Source organism: Protopterus annectens, chromosome 4.part0, assembly GCF_019279795.1.
Source record: "Protopterus annectens isolate FY-2018-M chromosome 4.part0, PAN1.0, whole genome shotgun sequence".
NCBI classification, from domain to species: Eukaryota; Metazoa; Chordata; order Ceratodontiformes; family Protopteridae; genus Protopterus; species Protopterus annectens.
The window spans coordinates 686,350,239-686,374,845 of NC_056733.1; the positions used below are offsets into that span (position 1 = coordinate 686,350,239).

The 24,607-nt window shown below is 40.2% G+C and overlaps 1 protein-coding gene across 1 annotated transcript in view; it reads right to left on the reverse strand.

The window, feature by feature from the left end:
* The window catches only part of CAMKK2 (calcium/calmodulin dependent protein kinase kinase 2), a 1,901,640-nt gene that overhangs the window by 535,412 nt on the left and 1,341,621 nt on the right, over positions 1–24,607 (reverse strand). Inside the window, exon 10 of the mRNA XM_044068653.1 lies at positions 14,313–14,512. Coding sequence (XP_043924588.1) covers positions 14,313–14,512 — 200 coding nt within the window. The remainder of the gene's footprint in view (positions 1–14,312; positions 14,513–24,607) is intronic.

Consider the following 24,607-nt stretch of genomic DNA (forward strand, 5'->3'; position numbering starts at 1 on the left):
GCCAGTGAGTCTCAGAAACTCCTCTCTACAACCCAAAATGCCTTCCATACCACTGAAAACTGGTTTCTTAACAAAAACCTAATACTAAATTCCCCAAAAAACAAACTGTTGCTATTTACACCTAACAAATTTACCACAATAACCCAGCCCATTTAATATTGTGTCCAGGGATGGAACTGTCATCTCCCCTGATACTCACACTAAATTGCTAGGAGTGACCATTGATAATAACCTCAAATTTGATCAGCATATAAATCAAACCATTAAAACTATCCACAAAGAACTGGGCAGTCTATATAAAAATAAACCATTTCTAACACAACCTGCTAGGATAACAATTGCTCAAATTCACCTCCTTTCCACACTATTTTATGCCTCACCCATACTCACCAACTTACTCCAAACCAAAATCGTCAAACTCAACACCTGTTACAATTAAACTGCAAAATTTGCTACTGGTGCCCCCTACCGAGCCCACCACTGCCATTCCCTAAAACAACTTGGCTGGCTTGAATTCCTTAATCTCTTAAATTATCATCAACTTTCCTTTGCCCATAATCTCCTACTACTCCCAGACATAACTCCAGCTCTGGCCAATTTACTAGAACTACAAGCTAAAACTAGACAACTTCACTCTAGCAACAAAAAAATAATCGAGGTCACCAAGACCAACAACACAGCAGGGGACTTCCTCTTCTCTAATTACACAGGCAAAATTTGGAACATCCTACCTACTATTACCTCAGCAGGCTCAAAGATTACATTTAAAAGACTCCTGAAAGAACACCTAAAGCACACATGGATATGCACGTTTCCCACCTGGCTGACTCCCCCCACCCTCTCCACTTACTCTTGCCCTCTGACTTCAGCTTCATCATCAAAAGAATGCAACTTCAGCTTCAGCTTCATCATCAAAAGAATGCAACTTCAATAGCTTCCTTCCAGTTCCACCTCTAATTCTAACCTCTTAGTCAATACCCATATGTCACTGCTACGGCACTCTGTTACCTAGCCACTACACGTTTCTCTTTACACCTCTACTCTTACTCTATACTTAAGCTACTTACTCCTCCTGCTTTTCTTACTTAAACTGCTATCCAATTTCCCATGTCTGTTTCTTCTCCTGCTGATATACTCCCTATTATGTCTAATCTTCTCTCTCTTTGTTACTATACTCCCTACTGTGGCTAACTTGCTCACAATTCAACTGTATAAAGTAAAAAAATGTAGCCCCTACTAACAATGTTCACCATTATATAATGCCTCAACCTAAAACTGTAAAAGATGTAGTCTATGTAAATATGTTAAATCTTAAGCTTCAATGCTATGTTACTAGTCAGTGTTTAGTTTGGTACTATGTAAATTGGAATGCTTCTATTTACAAATTATATTTTGCTTAAAATTTAACTGTGGAGCTTTTCTCCTCTGGCCTCTGCTGAAAATGGGCATGCATCCAGTCGGACTTTCCCAGTCAACAAATGTAAAATAAAAATAAATAAATAAATTCCTGGCCTCTTCCCATACTATTACCTTTCCCTCTTTAGTTATTTGCTCCCAATACCTTGGCTCCTTTGCCAGTTTTCTCCAATAAATTCCAGCCCCGCTTTCATGCCCATTGTCTATATCCCTAATTGCAGTCATCCCTATCGACACAGTCTCCTTTCTCCACTCCTGTGCTGGCTTAATTCTTAGAATACTTTCTGCTACTTTATGGATATAACTTTCTGTATGATTATTGTTATTCTCCTTAAAGGCCTGCATCCAAAAATCCCAGTCTCTCCTTGTTTCTTGAGGCCCCCCCCCCCAGTTTCAACATCACCCATTTCCACTTTTAATTATAGTTTTCTGCTTGTGCTATGTATAGGAGCCTTAACTGTGTAGCTCTGAAATACCCACTGAAATTGGGTAATCCCAATCCGCCCTGTTCTACTGGAAGAATCAGATTATCCCATTTGTCTCTTGCCGTCTTCCCCTCCCAGATAAAGTCCCACAGTTTATTTATTAATTGCTATTCACAAGTTCTCCTCTGGTTGATAAAAATATGCCTGACCTGTGTATAAGACTAAAGGGACTAAAAACATTTTGACTGCTTGTATCTTACTATCCATATAACAAAACTTCCATGTTTTCAGTTTTTATCTTTTGATTAGTCTCGTCCCACATATCCTTAGCTGCCATACCAGAAGCATTTTAAACCCATACTCCTAAATACTTCATTTTATCATTTCCCTATAAATATGGATATTGCTGAACAAATTCTTGTGTGGGTACATAATTTACAGTGATTGCCTTTGTTTTACCTTCATTCATTTTGTATCCTGAAAAGATTTCAAACGGTCTCAAAATGTTCCACAACACTGTAATGTCTCTTTCTTGTTTTTGTCAGGAATAAAATAATATAATCTGCAAATAGAGCCAGCTTTTCTAGACTACCATACCAATTATATCCTTGGATTTCTGAGTCTCTTATTTCCTTTGCCAGTGGGTCTAAATGTAATACAAATAACAAAGGGGAAAGAGGACCCCCCCTGCCTGGTTCCTCTGCACCAGCAAAAATTATGAGAGAGGACCCACCCACTTTAATTTTCACCCCAATCCCCTCAGATATCCTCCTAATCAACCTTGTAAGTTTTTCAAGAAATGCAAATGCTTCCATTGCTCTGCTCATAAAGTCCCAGCTTACTCTGTCAAAAGCTTCCTCTGTATCACAACTCATTAATAACAATGGTATCTTCTTACATTCTGCTTCCCTCTGGATCATCAGTGTTCTGTTAATGTTGTAAAATATTTGCTTCTCCTCCCCAAAACCACATTGAGATATAGCTAACAATGTTGGCATTACCTTTGTCATTCTTTTAGCCATTATAGACATGGACACTTTATAATCATGGTTTAGTATTGAAATGGGCCTGTATGAAGCTGGATCTAATGGCTTTTTACTCTGTTTAGGTATTACAGCTACCACTGCTTTCTTCCAGGATGTTAGTATTTCTCCTCCTCTTAAAATACTGTTAAACAAAACCTTCCAGATCTTTATCACTCTTTTCCCTCCTAGCTTCCAAACTTCCACAAGAATACCATCTATTCCTGTGGGCTTTCCGATAGACTGATTACACATCACAATTTTTATCTCATCTCCTCCTATCCTGTTAGTAATTGAGCCTCATTTACCTCTAACCTGGGCATATTTAATTCTTCCATAAACATTTCCATTTGTACCTCTTCTTGATTTCCATACTTCTCTGCTTTATACAAACTTTCCTAGATTTTCCAAAATATTTCTAATACCTCTACAAGATCTCGTTACCGTCCTTGTTATAGGCTCCCTAACTCTGGAGACAGCCCTTTCTACCTTCTGTTGCCTGAGTCATTGTGCTAAACTTTTTTGTGCTTTACTGTTATTATAAAAAAAAAATAGTTGTTTAACAGCAATCTTTCTAAACTCGTGAATATTATCAAGGTAATCCCCTATTTTCTGCTTAGCATTCTGCAGTTCATCCATTTCTATTTCTGTGAGATTTCCCCCTATTCTGCAATACTTAACATTTGTCAGTCCCTCTAAATAATTCTTCTTACTTCTTAACAATAGCTCCATTTCTTTTATTCCCACCATATTTTTAAACTCCACCCTAAATTTATCCCACTCCCTAGCTATATTTTCAGAAGAAATTTCTATTCTCTCTAATCTAATAGCTGCAGAATAATCTCCACTACCCATTCCTTAAATTCTCTCTTTTCAGCAGATAGGTGGGAAAGCACCACTGTCTCATTTTTATTTGATTACCCTGTGTTTTTATTTTAGTTATTATTGGAGCATGATCTGAAATAGTTATTGGGTATGTATCAAGACCTTCAACTAAATGCACATGTTCCTGTGAAATGTAAATTCTGTCTAGCCTAGCCCAGTTTTTATATCTTGGGAAATATCTAAATTCACTCCAAACTCCTATTACTGAATTCTTATCTTCCATGCCAAATATTATCATAAATTTGTTCACAAATCTACCCTCCTTTGTTATACATTCCCTTCTGGGCCCCTAGACACATCTTCATTGTTGCAAATCACATTCCAGTCCCCACCTATAAGTAATATTCCTTGCTAAAAACTGATTATTTCTCTCAGAAGTTTTTTAAGCTCTATTATAGCAGTTTTAGCTGGAATATAAATACCTGCCAGTGTACTCCTCCTCCCTTGCCAGTTGCCCCATAGCACTACAAATCTGCCATTGTCTTTTTTTATCCACTTCTATCAGTATTGGAGCTCCTCTTGCAATGAATACAAGTTGTCATCTTTTCCTTTGTCCCAGGTAGTCTGCTGAATAACCATCATGAAAACCTTTCTTTACCAAGTTCATATGCTCATTTTTTTTCTAAGTGTGTCTCCTGTAACATAACCATTTGCACTCTACGCTGTTTAATATAGTTCACTATTCTTTCTTTTTTGTATTAATTTGTGAGACTGTTGACATTTAAAGAAATTATAGAAAGCATCACTGCATTAAAACGTTATTATTACCACCTTTTATGTACACATTTTTTGTTAAATGTCTAGTTCCAGCTTTTGTGTTACATGCATACACTGCTTGACTTACTGAACTTTTATACAGTTGTTTCTTGTCATATCCATTTGAACCTATGCCACATCTTACAAAATTTTTTGTTTTATTGAAAACCCTGAAAAAAAAATCAAACATCCCCGATACCCCCCTAAAATCTATTAACTTAATACTAACACACAAATCTATGTACATCTTCAAATACTGAAGTTTTACCCTCTTAATAGGAACAAAAGTCCCAAACTGACAGCCACACTCACAGACTTGAGTTAACCTAAAAGAAAGGTTAAACATGCTAAGATGCATGGTGCTGCCTGTGCTTTTACTAAGTGCTAAATGGGTTTGTCTTTTGTTTATCGCTCTCCCAGTTGGGAACCCCCCCCCCAATGCTTTTGGAGAACATTATGTCCTAGACAATTTCTCTTCACACTTTTTCTTCAGCCAGTCATTCTCCACCAGTTTTTGAGACACAAGAACCAGGCAGACAGTTCCGCTTGATCAGATTGTTTCCATGGAAACATGAAGACCAGCTGCAGAATTGCTACTGAGCATTCATGTTTTTGGTAGAAAAAAGCCTGACAATATTCAATATTCTTTATCATTTACTTGCTTACTCTTAAAACTTTTTACTAAATCATTCTAAGGTCCTTACTCCAGTCATTTCTCCATGTAAGAATGAGAATAAGCACATTGTTTTTCTTTTATCATGCTTTTTAACCAGGCTTTTTTTCATTGCATTGCCAACATATCTTAAAACCAAACAAGAAGAAAGAGAGAATGTAGAAAGAAAAAAAACAGCAGCACCTTCTTATAATCCCCATTACACTTAAAAATAAAGTACAGTTTTGTACCTACCATAAATGTAGATGTTCGAGGATCCACATTGCTGCAGTCCTTACTATTGGGTGTAGTCCGCTGTCCAGTCGGCCCGAATACCAGAGTATAAGGCTGACGTCGGTCAGGGCGCATTAGACTGACGTCAGTACGTCAGGGTACTAATGCGCATGACCGACGTCATATCCTCAGTCTTTTCTTGCCCCAGATGTCAGAAGACCCTAAAAAGACAAGGCCCAAAATACCTGCACCAAACATATGTACAATATATACAAAAGGATATATACAAAAATATCAGCATATAACCTCACCTACACAACCACCCCTAAACACAGAGGGGAAGGAGGGAGGGTAAATTGGACTGCAGCAATGTGGATCCTCGAACATCTACATTTATGGTAGGTACAAAACTGTACTATGTTCTTCGTTCCACATTGCTGCAGTCCTTACTATTGGGTAGAATCCCAAAGCAGAGGTAAGGGAGGCTGGCAAATCATAAAGAAGTAGGAGCTGACAACATGCCTTGCAAAGCAGCTGTGGCAAAACCAGCCCTAGACTTAGAGTAGATAGGAAGGTGATAATGCTTAGAGAAAGTATGCACTGAACTCCAAGTAGCTGCCTCCAAAATATCCTTAGTTGCCACCCCCCTTAAAAATGCTGTTGAAGTGGCAGTAGCCCTAGTGGAATGAGGCCTAATCCCAGCTGGAATCTCCTTGCCATGATGGGAATAACAAAATGCAATGCAAAACCCAATCCACCTAGAAATAGTTTGTTTTGACACAGGCTTGCCCTGAACTCAAAGCAAAAGAAACAAACAACTGCTGAGACTGCCTAAAATCCTTAGTCCTGCTTAAATAATAACGCAATTGCCTGTGTACATCTAAAGTGTGCAAAATCTTTTCCCCTTTATTTTGGGGGTCTGCATAAAAAGTAGGCAAATGAATAGTTTGGTTTAAAGCCACACTAGAAACCACCTTAGGCATAAAGGAAGCATTAGTGCGTAATGATACCCTATCCTTATGGAAAATCAAAAGGGCTCTACTGCCATAAGGGCCTGCAACTCAGACACCCTTCTTGCAGAAGTAATAGCCAACAGAAAAGCAGTCTTCCATGACAAGTATTTCAATTCAGCAGTAGCCGAGGCTCAAAAGGTTGTAGAGTAAGTTTTTCCAACACAAAATTGAGATCCCAAGCAGGAGTAGGAGCTCTACGTGGGGTCTTATATTCTTTGCCCCTCTAAGAAACTGCTTGAACAAAGGATGCGAAAACAATGGTGGGTCACAATCATAGTGAGCTGAAATTGCTGCAGCATGAATCTTAATGGAAGAGAAGGACAAACCTTTGTCCAATAACTCAGTAAGATATTGAAGAGCCACACTCAAATTAGGCTCAGAAATCTCCAAATTCTTTGCTGTACTCCAAAATAAAAATCTCTTCCATTTTTCTGCGTACACTTTCCTTGTACTAGGTCTTCTAGCTTCCATAATCACATTTAAAACTTGTTGAGGAAGTTGAGACCTGCTGTGTTTCAACACAGAATATGCCAGGCTGTTAGATGAAGAGAGTGAAGCTTGACATTGAGCAGATGACCGTCCTTCTGAGATAACAGATGAGGAATCAAAGGTAAAGGCCATGGAGGCTTCCTTACCAGACTCCTTAGTAGTGGGTACCAGTGTTGCCGAGGCCAATCTGGAGCTATCAAAATCATCCTTGGCTTGTCTTGTCTGACTTTTAATAGCACCTTTGGAAGAAGAGGCAGAGGTGGAAAGGCATACACATGAAGGTTTTTCCAACTGAAAGACAGAGCATCCACTTTCCAAGCTGTGTGATGAAACCCCTTTGTGCAAAACTTTGGCAGCTGGTGGTTTAGTGGAGAAGCGAACAGATCTATGTCTGGAGTTCCCCATGACACTGTCAATTTCTGAAATACATGAAGATCCAGTTTCCACTCGTGGGGATCCATGATTTGTCTGCTTAACACATCTGCTAAGGAGTTCTGTGCTCCCGGCAGAAACCTTGCCTGAAGAGTTAGTTGCAAGCTTAGCGCAGTCTCCCATAAAATCATTGCTTGCCTGCATAGAGGATAAGAATGGGTTCCCCCTTGCTTGTTGATGTACCACATGACAGTTGTGTTGTCTGTTAGAATCAACACCTGCCCTGGAAGAAGTAACTCCTTGAAAGCCATTAATGCAAACTGGACTGCTAACATCTCCTTCATGTTGATATGTAGATGCTGTAGTCTGGCAGGCCACTTGTCTTGTATCCACTTTCCATTTAGATGAGCTCCCAAGCAATGTCCGAGGCATCTGTCGTTAAAATCTGACTCGCCTCTGGCCGGGTCACAGAGAGTCCCTTGTTTAGGTGACATTCCTGAGCCCACCACAAGAATTCATTTGTAAGGCAAGGTATTATTTGAATGACAGTGTCCAAATCCTGGCAGTGCTGTGTCCATACATTTTGAGATACCATTGTAGCTTCCTCATATGCAGTTTGGCATTGGGAAGCACCAGAATACAAGATGCCATGAACCCTAATGCTTGAAGGACTGTCCTTGCAGTCAGCACGGACTGATGAGATAGTTGATGGAAGTAAAGGGATAGACTCTTTTGTTTGTCCGGGGTTAAAAGGCCATCTGGGCTGCTGTATTCAGTCTCACACCCAGAAAGCACATGTCTTGAGAGGGTACTAGACTGGACTTTATTTCGTTCACAGAATACCCTAGGCATCTTAGCACTGCTATAACATATTCCAGATGCTGTAGAAGGTCTTCCTTTTCTTGAGCCAGAATCAGGCAGTCGTCCAAGTAAGGATAGATTTGAATTCCTTTTAGCCTGAAGTAAGCTATCACTGGAGCCAGAACCTTTGTGAATACTCTGGGCAGTAGATAAGCCAAAGGGCAATGCAGAGAACTGATAATGAGAATTTCCAGCTCGAAAACGCAGATACTTCCTGCAACTTAGTCTTATAGGCACATGAAGGTAAGCTTCCTTGAGATCTAAAGTTACCATCCAGTGATCTTTGCCCAGCAGAGGTAAAAGCTGTTGTAACGTCAACATCTTGAACTTGGGAATGTCCAGATAAGTGTTGAGGATAGATAAATCCAAAATTGGTCTCCACGTGTTCCCCTTCTTTGGTACTAGGAACAGGCGAGAATAAAATCCTAGGCCCCTTTCTGATACAGGGACTGGCTGAATGGCCCCTATTTGGAGTAACTGAGAAATTTGCTTGAGAGCCTCTTTTCTTTGTGGAGGAGGAACGTCTGGCATGCCTTTGAAAGGGGGCAAAGTATGGAAATAAAACCTGTAACCGTGGTGAATGATATCCAACACCCATCTGTCTTGAGTAATTAAATCCCAATTTTCCTTGAAAAGAGACAGTCTTCCTCCCAAAGGAGCTGCCAGACGAGAATCTACTGGCAGCTGAAAAGGCAGGTCATTGGGTCTGTTTACGAAAGGACTGACCCCTGCCCTCACCAGAAGTCTGAGCAGGTGAACTCCCTGTTCTAGGCCTAAAAGAACCTTGAGCTCTGCCCCTACCACGTCTAGACCTACCCCTAGACTGGGAATCATAAGCAGGATATGCAAGGAATGCTTACCCACTTGTTCAGACACATGAACTAAATCCAGCAACTCTTTACACTCAATACCTTCCGCCAAAGCATCCACCTTAGATTTCAGTTGTGAAAGGAGATAATTTTGATATTTAAGCATGTGAAACTGACAATTCAACGCCCTCATGGCTAAAGTGGAAGAAGTATACACTTTGTTTCCCCATCTATCCAAAGCCCTTGCCTCTTTATCAGTGGGAACAGGGTTTTTAACCACAGAGGCCTTAACACCTTTAGGTCCCTGAGAAACAGTTTCCGGGTCTGCCCTAGGACTCTTAAAAAGATACTTATGAGCTTCAGGCACCCTATAGTACCTATCAGGTTTAACAGGAGCAGGAGGCAAAGAATCAGGGTTCAGGGAAGCCTCTGCAAAAACATCTTCCACCACATTCAACACAGGAGGTATAGCTAAGGGCCTATGCTGAGGCAAAAACAAGAATTCCCTAAGCCTTTTCCTGGAATCAGAGTAATCCTGACCTTCCCATTTAAAGTGCTCCCTCATGGAATGCAGAGTCTCTGAAAATGAGAAATCCTCAGGAGGAGAAGCTGTAGGAGTGGAATCATCCACATCAGAATCAGAATAAGGAGGATACTCCTGCAAATCTTCCAGAAGACTCAGAAGCCTCTGAACACTGTTCAAAACTATCAAACTCCGGTTCCACCCTAGGCCTCTTATCAGGAGGGGGCATAGAACCTCTAATCATAGTAATCAAATCTTCTGCCATTTTAAGCATATGTTTCTTAGGCACAGAACCTGAAATGCTAGGAGAAGCCCCCACTGAAGCTGAACTTGGCCTACCTCTCAAAGAAGTTTTGGCAACAGAAGGAGAGGCTCTAACTACCTTGGGAAGAGAGGGAAGAACAGTTACCTGAGAAGCCCCCTCAGCCTGGCCTACCTCCTGAGAAGGCACATCCTGTAACAGTAAAGTCTCTGCCTGAGACTCCAAAGAAACTCCTGGCAAAACCTCTGGCTCCACTGAGTTTCTAAAGAACCGACGTCCGGGACTGCCGGTTCATCAACCCTAGGCTTCGCTGTTTTGTCCTTGCGCTTCTTGACGAAGCGGCCGGAGCATCCGACGGCATTTTATAATTGCAACGCTTCCCAAACACTAACCTGGCACAGTCTAACCGCCTCTTAATAGTGCGCTTGTTAAACCTAGCACAAGAGCGGCATCCAACAACGTCGTGCTCAGGCCCTAAACAAGGTATACACAAGGTATGGTAATCCCTATGAGGTATCTGTTTCCCACAAGAAATACAGTTATTCACTTTTTCTGACATCCGGTTAAATACTGAGGCAAGAAAAAACCAAAATGTTCCCCAACGGGGTACTTAGCCAACTCTGATTCGGTCTGAAACTCCGGCTTCGGAAATATTTCAGAACGCCAACCTGCACTCGCAAAACTGCTTCTGCATCGGACCATGCGGCAAAAAAGACTGAGGATATGACGTCGGTCATGCGCATTAGTACCCTGACGTACTGACGTCAGTCTAATGCGCCCTGACCGACGTCAGCCTTATACTCTGGTATTCGGGCCGACTGGACAGCGGACTACACCCAATAGTAAGGACTGCAGCAATGTGGAACGAAGAACATCTGAAAAAATTACTTTATAGCAAGCAAAGAAAACCATACACCACAAAAATAGTACTAGTAAAAAAAAATGTCTTTACTTACAGTTACCTTTCTCCTTCCTCTTCCCCTCCCCAAAGCATTTTTGAACATTAATTACTTGAATTAGGGCATATGCATTAAACTCTCCCACAAGTCCAACAAATTCTGAAAAAGTCCAATATTTCCAAATTTTCTTGTTCTGTCATATTTCACACATATTACTGCATTGTGATCCCACATTAAGTTACTGGTTTTATTACTATGCATCTCCATTTCCTAAATCCTGTCACTGCTTCATTTCCAATGTACTCTCAATTCTTCTAGTCAACTCTCATGCTCCCTTCCTTCACTTTAACATTTTCCATTGAAACATTGGGAAAAGTTTCTCTGCGGTCTTTATTACCAGAAGAATGAAAAGGAGAATCTCTTTCTGTTCTACAGCTCACTTTTTGTTGGACAAACTTTTGTACTTTTTCCTTACCATCTATTTAATCAAAAATGATGTTGTCCCTCTAGGGAATAATACTATGAAGACAGCTGGGTACAGCAGTTTGAATCTCACACCTGCATCTCGACATTCCTTGAATAGTGGAATAAATTTGCTTTTCTGCCTAGTGCACTATGAGTAATTATTCTCCACAAAAAATCTGCTGTCTCCCACTTTTAGTACTTTGTCCTTCTGCCACAGTTTTGTCAGAATCAACTTCTTCTGCTGCATCTTTACTATTAAAGGTCTAGGTTGCTTTCTTATAGCCAGGTCTGGAGCATACACACGATGTGCTCTTTCAGCTAACAATTCCTGCTGTGGAGTATTAATCTAGTTGCTTATTTGTACTTTCATAAAATTAATGCTCTCTGTTTCTTCCAGCTCTCTCGTATAGCTGAAAATCACAGGTTTTCCCTACATGCTCTGTCCTCTACTTCTATTATTTTTTGAAACATCTCTTCCTGAGCAGTCTCATATTCAGCCAGCCTTTTCTTCATTTTGACCTCTGATTTTTGCAACTCACCTCATATGAATATTTGTTGAAAGCTTCTTTCATTTTTTCCAGCCTTTTGTTGTTTGTGTTGATATACTCCATCAGCATTTTGTTTATTTTAACCATGTCTGTGAGAAGTTGTCTTATATCTTCCTGCAGGTTACTGTAATTCATGTCTGGTGGTTGCACTGCTTTTTGCTGAACAGCTGCAGAACTTTCCCCAGTCAGTGTTCCTTCCTCACTTTTTTGTAGTTGATTTTTTTCAGGTCCTCTGTATTTCTTTTTTCCTGGCATCCAGGCAGTACACTTACTAGCCAGTTACTGAAATTTACTCATAAACACAAGTCTACTGGTCTTCTCTGCTAGTTTCTGTTTTCACACTGGGAGACCTAGAATTAAGCTGTTACTCAGTGTGCAGCCATCTTGAAAGTCATCTTACTCTCATTTCTTGTTTTTCATTCACTCATAACCTTCTCAATCCTGATGTACTGTTATGCTCTACCTTTAAGTTTCCCCCAACGTCATCTCACACTACACTAATACTAACAAGGACAACTTCACTCCAAGTTAATTGCCTCAGAATATGTAAAAACTAAATGGCTACTTATATAACTACGCATATCTGTAAGTTGAATACTATCTGTGGAGCTTTTCTCTCTGGGATGCCACTGTTAAAGGGACCTTTCCTTTCTGGTTAACAAAGGAAATAAACAACAAAGTAAAGTAAACATGCAGACTTCAAAAGCAATGCAATAAGCAATAAATAATCCATTCACTGTTATCCTAAGAAATGCAGACTGACAGCATCTTTGGAGCTAAAGCAGAACTGGTGCGACACTGGTAAAAGGAGAGTGAATGACAGAACTTAAGAGGGTCTCTGTCTCACAGAGACAGGGTGCCTTGTGATTACTGCTGTCCCCAGTAGTGTTCCTCTCACATATACAATTTTAAAGGTGTTCTCTCACATGATCTTTATCTTGGAATAAGACCTATGGAGGATTCTGAATTACTTATGAAGGATTACTAACTACTACTTTAACTGGATATATTTATAATACTATTTTAACATTTTCCAGCGCTTTAACTAGCCAGCCACAGAACATCTAGCCTTCTTTTGCACTGACTTCACCACCTGGAACCTGAAGAGAGGAAGAATATGAATAAAACAGTCCTGCCTTTATCACCTGGAAAGAACCTGAAGAGTGGAAGAATCTGAATAGAAGAACCCTCAGTAACTGCTATACCCAGGAAGAGGCTTGATACATACCACACTCTGAAACCAAGGACTGTATCCATTTTACTGTGGATATCCCACAGCAACCCGATATAGATATTCTAGCCACGTGACCTGCTATTAACAAAATTTATGTAATTTACAATATAGTGAAAATTGTTACTCCAGGCCCCTACTCCACACTGCTGTATTCTTTACAACTCAGACACAGACTGTCTACGCTCAGAGTTGATCTGAGATACTTATTTTTATTACAGGTTTTGCAATTTACCACTTGGTAGATTTTTTTATTCCATCGGTACAACAAGCCTATACAGAGTAAAGTCCTGAGGGTCTCAGAATTTACTTACATTTTTCCTCCTACTTGTACACATCCATGAGCTCTGTAAAAATAAGCACTGTGACGTGTTTTGACTGTAAGCTATTTATATGGATGCATGTATTGTTCAAACACTGGGATTCATCTAGTGTGGCTCTAAGTGACTAACTTCCCCTACACATAATAACGTCTGTCTTCATCAGGAAAAAGAATGGGAACTGGTCATATTAATTATGCACTTGAGCCTCTTATAAGCAGGCATGGTAATCCTTTTTGCCAAAAAAGAGAAGATTAGGCCTTCAGGTGATATGAGCCCTGTAAAAGTGTGCACAGCCTCTCATATTATATGTGACACTAGCACTGGTAACAGCGAGTCAGACTGGAAAAAGTTCTGTAATAAAACATTCATAATTTGCTTCAAGGGGTGGCAGACCCAAAAAGACCTCTCATATTACATGTGATACAAAACATCTTAATAATGTCTAGTGATAGCCTCGTAAAAGCAGGCATTTTCAACAATCAAACTGTAAAACACCCTACAAATCACTCTATTAGATGGACTTGATGAAGCTCGGGTAAAAATGTTTTCTTAATTATAGTTCTGTAATGGTAGCTCATTGTGTATTGTCATGTTCTGCTTGTTAAAAATAAAAATAAAAACATTTTAATTAAGAATGAGGTTCCACATGCTGCTGAGCTGTTAAACCTTCATGGGTCTTGCAGGAATATTCAAATAAAGGACTAACCTTTAAGCTTTGGGATTGCTTCCTTGTTTTTCCATCTCCCACATTTTTCTCCAATTAGCTACCCTCGGCCCTCCCACCATTGTCTGTAACTGCCTTTAAATAACTGACCTGCTGAATATAATGAAATGTATTACAACAAGAACACTCGTCTATCTACCTACTTAACTAAATAAACTACTTGAAACTTCAACAAGGCATCTTTATTCCTCCCACAGGGATGGTATCAGACAGACAGTCTCCTAGACCTTCTAGGTAAAGTGATTTTATCTGGACTAATCCTTTGTACTCTGTTTCCTGTTAGTCCTGTCACCTCTGCATCACAGGTAGGATACCAGACCTAACTCACGCTTTCTGGATTACCTCTGTTTACTTTTTAACATAAAGGTAAAACAAGAAAAAAGAAACAGTGATTCAGACATACCTTTCCAGAAAAATTCTTTCTGGTTTCTGAGAGAGTCTCGGGAGCCATAAATGCTGGGGTGCCAACAGTGTTTGTCAGGAGGGCATCGGTGCCTTCAAACTGGTTACTCACTCCAAAGTCAGCAATCTTGACATGCCCATCTTCTCCAACCAACAGGTTAGAAGGCTTAATATCACGGTGTATTATCCTCTGATAGTGCACTGATGTGAAGACAAGAATACATTTGTATTGGTGCTTAAGCCAATGGTGTGAAAATATTTTACCAAGACTTAACGGAATACAAAATGACATGTGCAAAACAATGGTTGTTTAAGTTGCTGGATTAAGCTGCCAATTAACACACCAAGTGAGTTACTATGCAGAGCCCCTTATAATTCAGATTAAACATTATACACAAGTTGCTCACAGACTACCTAAAGTAGGGCAAATCAAAAGCCAAAAAAGCAAGTCTACCTTTTTTTAACACCTTTATTGAATTATCACTTAATACACTGGCAAACATACATTTATATAAAATAAAAAAGTTATGTACTCACCATAACTTCCCATCTGTGTTGTCCATTTTCACTCTTCCGTAACTGTTGGGTTCAGATCTGATCCTTGAATCCAACTCAGCCGCATCTTCCAGATTGTAGAACACAAACTCTTGAGCTCTTCCCTTTACTCATAATGCCCTAGTCATCTTACACACCTCAGATCTTGTTTGCTGCCCAAAGAAACACAGAGTAGTAGAAAATCAGCTAATAGCGGAATCTGGGACTCAAAGGAACAGCTGTTCCTCCAATATCCCTCCATCTCTCCAGCAGGAAAACAATGGAGGGGGTTGTGGGAGGGAAGTTGAGGAAGTATAAAAATGGATACGACAGATGAAACATTATGGTGAGTACGTAACTTTTTTTTTATCTGATGTTATTTTCATTCATTCCTCAACTGTTGGGAGAGAGTAACCAGCTACCTAAATCCCAGGAGTACTCTGCAGAAGGATATTCCTGAGCACAGCTGAGCCAAAGGCAACTCTTCCCCCAGAGCCCAGATCCAATTTGTAAAGAGCAATAAAGGTATGAAGATTATCCCAAGTTGCAGCTGCACAAATATCATCCAAGGAAGTTACAGACAAAAAGGCTAAAGAAGTTGCCACAGACCTGGTAGAAATGGACTTTTGGTTGTTTTGGTAAAAGCAAACCTATTTTTTATAAACAAAGGTAATACAGTCAGTCAACCATTTGGCTAAAGAAACTTTAGAAACTGGTTTGCCTAATTCTGATTCAGAAAAAGAAACAAATACTTTTTCTGATTTTCTCAAATCTTTGGTTCTGTGAAAGTAAAAACGTAACTGTAAACATCCAACATATGTAAAATATATTCTCTCTTGTCTGAGAAATTTGGAAAGAAAACTGGAATGTTGACAGCCTGACTGATATTAGATTCTGACACCTCCTTGGGTAGAAAGGAAGGATTGGTCTATACAGATACTCTATCCTTGTGAAACATTAAATAAGGAGGTTTAGAAGTAAGAGCCTGAAGTTCAGACACTCTTCTGGCAGAAGTAATAGCAACTAAGAAAATAGTCTTCCAGGTCAGAAATCTTAGTTTAGACTTAACTGATGCCTCAAAGGGGGACTGGGTTAAGGCCTGAAGAACAATATTTAAATCCCAAAGAGGAGTACGATCCTTTAAGGGAGGTTTAAGTAAATATGTTCCTAGAAGCCAAGGTTGAATTATTTACTCCTATATGAAAGTCAGAAATGGCTACTAATTGTACTCTAACAGATGAGGAGCTAGCATATTCACTGCAAATTTTAGCTAAAAAATCAAGAACCTTAGAAATCTGTGCTGAAAAGGAATCTAAATTATTTTTATGTGCCCAAAAACAAATCTTTCAGATTTATTTTCATGAACTTTTTTAGTGTAAGCTTTGTGGGATGATAACAGAATGTGATGTACAGGGGAGGAGAGCCTGGGCTGTTTAGTAATCAATGGAAGAGGAGAAACCATGCATGAGTCAACTTGAGGCCTGAAATGTCCAGATATGTCATATATGTCGGGTGAGACTAAAGGTCTGGAGTTGGATCCAGAATCCAGGGTGGCTGTAGAAGATAAAGCCAAGGAATGGAAACCAAATTTGACGAGGCCAATAAGGGGCAATGAGGATAACTGTGCTCTTCAATCAAAATGCTTTCTGTAGAAATGTGGGTAATAGGGGTAATGAGGCGTAGACATAAAGGAGACCAGAGGGCCAAACATGAAGTAGAGCATCCCTTGGGGAACTCCCCTTTGATGGAAAAATCCTCTCTGCCACCTTCATATTTCAAATTGAGAGACCACTCATAAGGCATTAGAATAGACATGCTTAACTTGTCTGCAATTACCCTGGACTTCCCTAGAATGTGCATTGCTATCAGAAAGCGATTGGACGAGATCACCCATTGCCATACTCTTATAGCTTCTCAACAAATAGGAAAAGATCTGGTTCCCCCTTGTTTGTTGATATACCAGACCACTGACATATTGCCCATCTGAATCGTAACAGTCCTGGTTGAAAGTGTGTCTTGGAAGGCCTGCAATGCTAGGAGGACAGCTCTCATTTCCAGGACATTGATATGTCTGTTGGCCTCTTTGGGGGACCATATGAGTTGGACCGTCTTTTCCAAGAAGTGCACCCCACATCCAATCTGAGAGATGTCCGTGGTCACTGTGGCCTTGGGTTGACGGAGAACAAAGGGACGGCCTTCTTGCATTTCACTGGAATAGATCCAGCAAAGAAGATGATTTCTGCAAGCTTGCATTATTTTGACTTGACTGGATAAAGGTTGATGGAGAAAAGACCACTGAGTTGTATGTATCCATTGAAGGATCCTCATATGGTACCTTGCCAGCAGTACAAGCGTGATTGCCGCTGATACAGATCCCAGTGTTTGGAGTATCAGATGAGTTGAGACAGAAGAGTTTTGAATGATCTTTTTGACTTGAAGCTGGATTGTTTGAATCCAGTACAGAGGGAGAGAAGCTATTTGAGAGACCATATTGAACACAGCACTGATGAATTACAAAGTCTGAGTCGATGCGAGTTGAAATTTTTTGTAACTAAATAAAATCCCCAGATAAGAGCACAACTGGAGTAAGAAGTCCAAAGTTTGAATTAGTTGATGCCTGGTCAGTGTTGTCAGGAGACAGTTGTTTAGATATGGAAACACTCAGAAATCCCTGCAGTCTCATGTTAGCTGCAATTACTGCCACACACTTGGTAAATAAACACCCTGGGGGCTGTGACGAGACCAAAGGGCAGTGCTCTGAACTGGTAATGACTGGCTCCCAGACAGAAATATAGATATCTCCTGGATGGTCTCTTCACTTTTATGTGATAGTACGCATCCTAAAGATCTATAGAGCACATCCAGTCAATCCTGTGCAGAAAGGGCAGAATGAAGAGAACCATGATCATCATGAACTTTGTATACTGAACCAATCAATTTAGTTTGCTGAGACCCAAGACTGGTCTCCAGTCCCCTGTCTTTTTTGGTGCTAAAAAGAATTGTGAATAAGTTCTGGATTCTTTCTGGTCTGGGGGAACATCTTGGATGACTTTTTTTTTTTTTTTTTTTTTTTTTTTTTAGCAGGTTGTTTATTTTGGGTCTACATCAGTTCATCGAACTGGCTGAAGTTTGAGCACCATATGTTCGAACTTCTAACCATGAAGTACAAAAACAATGAAGTATTAGAACAGCGATTTTTTTTCCCAGGGGAAAAAATTGCTGTTCCAAGAAACACACAACACAAGCACACCAAAAAAACAGCAATCCACACACAAACACTTAAAATCCTACATCTAACCCCACACTAAACTGTACATACACTACTATCTAACCACTTACCTTAACCCAAACCCTAACCCTAAGGTCCGTCACTATCACACACTCACCTGACCCACGCCCTAACCCTAAAGTCTGTCACTACTGCACACATACCTCACCCGCGCCCTAACCCTAACTCACCTAACCCATGCCCTAACCCTAACATCCACACAATCGTACACTTACCTGAACCCGACCCATATCTTCCCACCACAGTCCTGATAATCGCAAAGCCACAGAAATGACCCATCAAATTCTTTCCCTCGTGATAATCAGTGTTCGAACTTTACAGTTCAAACATCTGGTGTTCGATCATCAGCCGTTTCGACGGAATGATATAGACCCGTTTATTTTTAGTGCTGCTGCTTTGCTTCCCTCTGATTGGGTGGAACATCGGTGATTTTGTTTGATACTGGGGGGGGGAGGGGTAAATGGGAAAATGGTATTATATAAATTCTGGATATTATAAATTAACCAAACAAACTTCAAAAAACAAAAAAGTTCAAGGCAAAAACAAAAACTCAAAACTATACATAAAACATAACACTTGAATTTACTGAAGCGCTTTTCATCCAGTTAGGTTACTTGAGCTTCTTCAAAAGAAGAGACATGTTTGCAGAACCTTTCTAGTGCCTAGACTCTGTGTTAGGGGGGTGAACAGGGGAACTTTGCTCTGCCAGTTCCTTCTTAGTGACCACCACTATGACCATGACATCAATAGGTACCCCTTTATTCCAGTGTGGTCTATCCTTAGGTGGTGCCAGGATCCTAGCTGGTCTCTTAGGGATTGGCCCAGTCATGTCAGGTTCCTTCCATACCCATCAAGAGGCTAAAATCAATGAGCTCATCTGTGGGTGGAGTCACCCAGGAGGTAGAAGGGCCAGCTCCAAATGCCTCCAGAAATACCAACTCCTCTTGGGAAGGGTTATAGGGGGACCAACTACCCCTTTTGTTTTAGGAGTTCTAAGATGTCTCCAAATGAAACATCATTGGGTGGTGATCTGGGGGGATCCTTCTCCATCATCAAAGTCAGTGCCATCGGAGATAGACTCTTGTGGAGAGTGTACTTTTTCACTTTCTCTTCCAAGGAACATCCTTGATGGGAAGCACAGGGAGGTAAAAGAAGAGATAACTATACCCTGCTGGGTGTTCTGGAGACTGGTTTGGGCTGTCTGTCCGGGTGGAATGGATTACTGAGGCCCTGGATGCAGAATTGAATGGGACTGGGGAGTCAAAGCAGAAGAGGGTAGAGAAGTCTGACCTCTTGGAATAGATAAGGCTCTCTTCACTACCTTGAAGGCAGAACACCTGGCAGAAAGAGAAACCAATGGATATGATAAGTCAGACTTATGGACCGCCAGCTCCCTTTGCCCCAAAGGCAAACTACTCAAGGAGGGAGTCAGAGCTGAGCTGTCTAGCACCGAAGCTCTGAGGAGCAGAGACCTCCACAACTTCAGAGTTGAATCCAACACCCCAGAGCCAGTGCCAACATTACAGCTCTGACAGTCATCCGCCTCCGAAGTATTCAGCACCGGACAACTCATAGACACCATCAGAGTCCAAAGATGCCAATATCTTCAGATCTGATGACTCCAAAACTGAAGGTCAGGTCCAAGAAGGAGCTAATATAGAAGGCGTGGTACTAACAAGGGTCTTAGGAACTGATGGGGTCAGAGCTGGTAAAACTTCCATTTGTATTTGCATCCTGAGAAACTTCCTCATCATCCTGTCCACATCAGTTTCGGGCAGACTCCTGGAAGACTGAACAGATGATGCTGTGGATAATGGTCTTGAGTGGTGATAAGGAGATGCCACAAAGGGTGATGGGAGCAGAGAGGTGATCGTCTTAGATAATAATCGAGGTGAATGGATTCAGGGTGATTTGTTGGATCTATGTCTCAGATTCGAGTTTTTTGCCTGTTTGAGAGGTGGTTCCAAGGTCGGAGATGAAGTAGAAGGCATAGTTGGATTAGAAGATCTCTTATGATACTCTTTTTAATGAGAGTCTCCCTTTCTGTCTAAACATTTAGGGCTATTTGCCCCAGAGGCCATAGATGTAGGTTTTGACGACAGCAAGCTCCTAAGAATTAACTTGTTTTTTATGGTCAATTAAGGTATGGGAGTTAAAGCCTTTACAAATGTCACAGTTGGAGACAAGATGGGAAGGTCTTAAGCAATACACACATATGCACTTGGAATGTACGTCGGAATTAGGAATTTTGTGGCCGCAGGCTACACATTTTTTAAACCCTGAAGGTTTATCAGACATTTTGAAGAAGAATCAGAAAATCCAAACATTATGGAAGGAATTTTTTTTTTTTTAATATTACAAAAGTTAAAGGGAAAAGGAAAAAATACCAACAATGCTACAGCTTTAGAAAGTGCGTACTGGAAAATACTAAAAGGGAGAAAGGATACCAGCAATCTTAATCAAGGCTACTCAACAGTAGAAGGATATTAATATAACTATAAATATAACATGCTAAAGTAAGGAAGAAACAAGAAGGTATAAAGTACTAAGAAAATTATAGGAAAAAAGCCACAAAATTGCATTATCTCACTCGAGAGTTTTGCAACCTACATCCAAACACTATGGCAGCAAATAAGATCTGCGGTATGTAAGGTGACTTTGGCATTATGTGTAAAGAGAGGTGCTCAAGAGTTTAGTGTTACACGATCTGGAAGAAGTGGCTGAGTCCAGTTCGAGGATCAGATCCGACCCCAACAGTTGAGGAATGAATGAAAATGACAACATCAGATCAAACCATATTAACATGTTCCTAGGTACAAATAGTATACATCACATTTTTTCTATAGAGATAATCAATCCAACATTACATACATTGCTCACTTCCTGCCTTCCCTTAAGTCTCACTCCTCCTCTAAAAAATTATACTGCATGTATTGTTCCCACAATTTCTATGTAAATTGCTTTTACCCTTTTCAAAAGATCCCCCTTCCAGTTATTTTACCTCTGTTATGATATTCAATACTTCAAATACAGTTGGTTTAGCCTTTGATTCCATTTTCTAGTAATTGCTTTTTGGCAGCCACCAGAATTAAACTTAGCAAGGCCTTACTATATCAAGGCAATTCAGATCCTGTATCTCATCTCAAAAAATCAGTTCCTTAGTTACATGCATTTGCTCACCCAACACAGACAAAGTACTCTGAAGGGAATTTTTGAAGTCTGCCAACTCACTACATTCCCAAAACATATGTCAGTTACCTCCTTCTCCAACACACCTCCAACATTTGTCATTTACCCAAGGAAAAAATCTTTGTAGTCTGCTTAGGGTATAAAAATATCTATGCAAACACTTCCACCAAAAATCCTAAACCTTCTAATTTGTTGCATACTTGGGGACCATACATATATCCTCCCATTGTTTTCTTGTGAAGTGCTTATCCAGTCTCTCTCCCCAACCTTTTCTAACCTCCTCTGATTGATTCCTATGGTTATAGTGCAATATTTTATATCATCCTTTTTTTACCATCAGCTTCTCTTCCAGATTCAATTAACAAATCCTGCTGTGGAATACCACTCCAGTTACTTATTTGTGCTTTCATAAAAGCAACACAGTCTGTTCCTTCCAGCTTCTCTAATGTAGTAGAAAATATAAGGCTTTCCCTGCATTCTTTGTCCTGTAACATTTATTTTTTGGAATAGCTCTTATTGAGCAGTCTCATACTTGACCAGCCTTTTCTTCATTTCAGCCTCTGATTTTTGCAGTTCATCTGAATAGCTGTTTAAAACTTCTTCCGTTTTTTTAGGCTTTTATCTGATACACTCTTTCAATGTTTCATTTACTTTAATCAGCTCTGAGCACATTTAATTTATTTTTCCTCTAGATTACTAAAGCCATGTCTTGTAGCAAAGCTGGAGCTAGAACTGCTTTTTGCTGAACAGCTGCAGGACTCTTCTTGTCAGTGTTTTTCTTCACCTTTTCTAGCTGATTTTCTTTCAGGCTTTCTAAGTTTCTTCTTTGATGGCATCCAGGCAGTGCACTTACTAGCCAGTAACTGAATTTACTAAAACTGGCAAAGGGCTCTTGTCTCTCAGTTTCTTTTTTCATAGACAGAACTGACAGAGTTGAAATTAAGCTGCTAATCACTGTGCAGTCATCTTGGAAGTCCAAAAATGCAGGTCTGTCTTTGTTCACTGGCAGGCATGCCTATCATCTAAAGGGAGTATATGCAGATGTGACTGGCTATGAATGTCAGTTTACACTGGCTTCGATCTAGACAACAGAAAAGAAAAATTTTGAGAGTAATATAAGATCGAAAGATTGAAAGAACTGCGGATATGTCAGTTTTGTTCAGAGTTGTCTACAACCCTAGCAAGGGGACTGGCTTTTGGAACTCTGGCTGACAGATTCTCCGCTAATTCAAAAGATTACCACTGAGACATTCTGAACGTCTCTGCTCTTCAGAAAATAATATAAAGAAAAAAGCAAATCTAAAACTAGAGTTTGTGGTATATAATAAAGACAAAGCTGCATAAAAATGGATCTTCAAGGAAGGACCTTAAAACAATGCTATTTTAGCACAGTCTTAAAATAATGAAATACAATTAAAAGCTGCCAATGTAGACCAGTTAATCTTATCAAAAACAGGACCTTCAGTGCTGCTAAATATGTGGAAGACTGTGCACAGGGGACTGGAGAGAGCAGCTTATCTTATCACAATGGTTTCGGACACATACATCTAATGCTGTAGTGACAAGTGACTGCTACTCGTGCAAATGTATTACGCATACTACGTACTTCATTCTTGCCATTAACAAAGGATTCAAAGACTGCAGATGAAATGGACAGTGTCAAAGTAGTTTATCAAGTTCTCAGCTCTTGGTCCAAAAACAACTGAAGCAAAAGTAACTCTGTCTTCAGTCAGAACACCCAGCTTGCAATCACTGCACACAGGAATCCTGGACACCCAACTTTAACTTCTCAAATGTCTGAGACAGAAAAAAGATGTGATGCCTACTGATCTGATAGAGTAATCTCTTGACATTTCCAGACAGCCCTGTGGTATCTGTCAACATGAAAAACTGTAAAATTAGCAAGCCATTTGGAAACCGTCTTTTTCACCTCAGAACTAGCTTGTTTTCTTTTCAAGAAAAACACAACACAAGCATCTAAAAAAATCTGCCTGAAGGCTTTACTCAATGTACCAAAAGAAGACCCTACATACATACAGAAGATGCTGGATCCTTTCTTCCTTGGAGTCTTGTTTAAGAAACAAAGGCAATTTAGCAGACCTCAGGCATTATCTTGGGCAGGAAGAATGGATATTTTAAGTGTTACTCTTTTTTGTGGAAGATCAGGTAGGGCTTGATGAATATCAGAGATTGTAACTCTGAAAACCTGATGGCCAAAATGTCTGTAAAGTCTTCCAGGACAAGAAGTTCTTATGTGGCTTGACTGCAGGTTCCTAGGGAGTCAGGACGAGTTTCTCAATCATACAATTTAAATCCCACATTGGTGAGACAGTATGTCTAGGTGGCTTAAGGTGGAGAACTGCCTTCATAAAGTGCTGCACTGCTATTTGTGTAGCTACTGCGGAAATACAGGAAGGCAAGGAAAAACTGTACAGAGATATACTATAATAGGTTCATAGGAGGTTACTAGGCTAACGGCCCCAGGGCAATTACAGGCCTAGCCAATTTCAACCCATGTTCCGAAGGGTGTCTGGTTCAAGCAGACACTAAAATCAGCACCAATTACCCTTGTCCCAGAGGGACACAGGTGAAACCCCTGGGGTGAATTTCAAGTTACCCATCCAGTCATCCAAATTACACTTAAATAGGGCCAACAAGGGGCTTTGTTTAACATGAATAGGGAGCTTGTTCCAGAGGTGGGGCAACAACTGTGAGACAAATCTGTACATCCAACAAGTTCGTTTGATGTCACATACCATGTTAAGTTCCTTTGAGCAAGTGACCTCTTGCCATTTGACTTGTGAATGTGCAGCATTTCCATTAAAGCTGGGTCACAGATTGCTCTATATGTAAGGCACAGGTCACCTCTGGACAGTCTGTACGACACAGAACAAACTGACAATGATTATTTCAAACTGTCCAAATAAGACAGATCTTGAAGACCCTGAATTTTCTTTGTAAGAAACCTTTGTGGTCTCTCCAGTTGCTGTAGGTGTTTGGAAAGGAACATACCAAAGGCAGCGTTGTACTCTATTATTGGTCTGATGAGGGAAGAGTACAGGGGGGTTATAACCTGTCTTTTTTTCTGGAGGCAATGCCCTTACTTATGAGATGAGCAATATAAAATGCTACTCTTACTACTGTGGAGACATGGTGATCAAATTTAAGGTTGCTGTCGACCTGTGTGCCCAGATTTCTCACCGCTGACTGTGTGCTTAGGGTACTGCTATTGATGTGGTAGTTTGCAGAAGCATCACCCTTGCTGAAGGGGATGATAATGCATT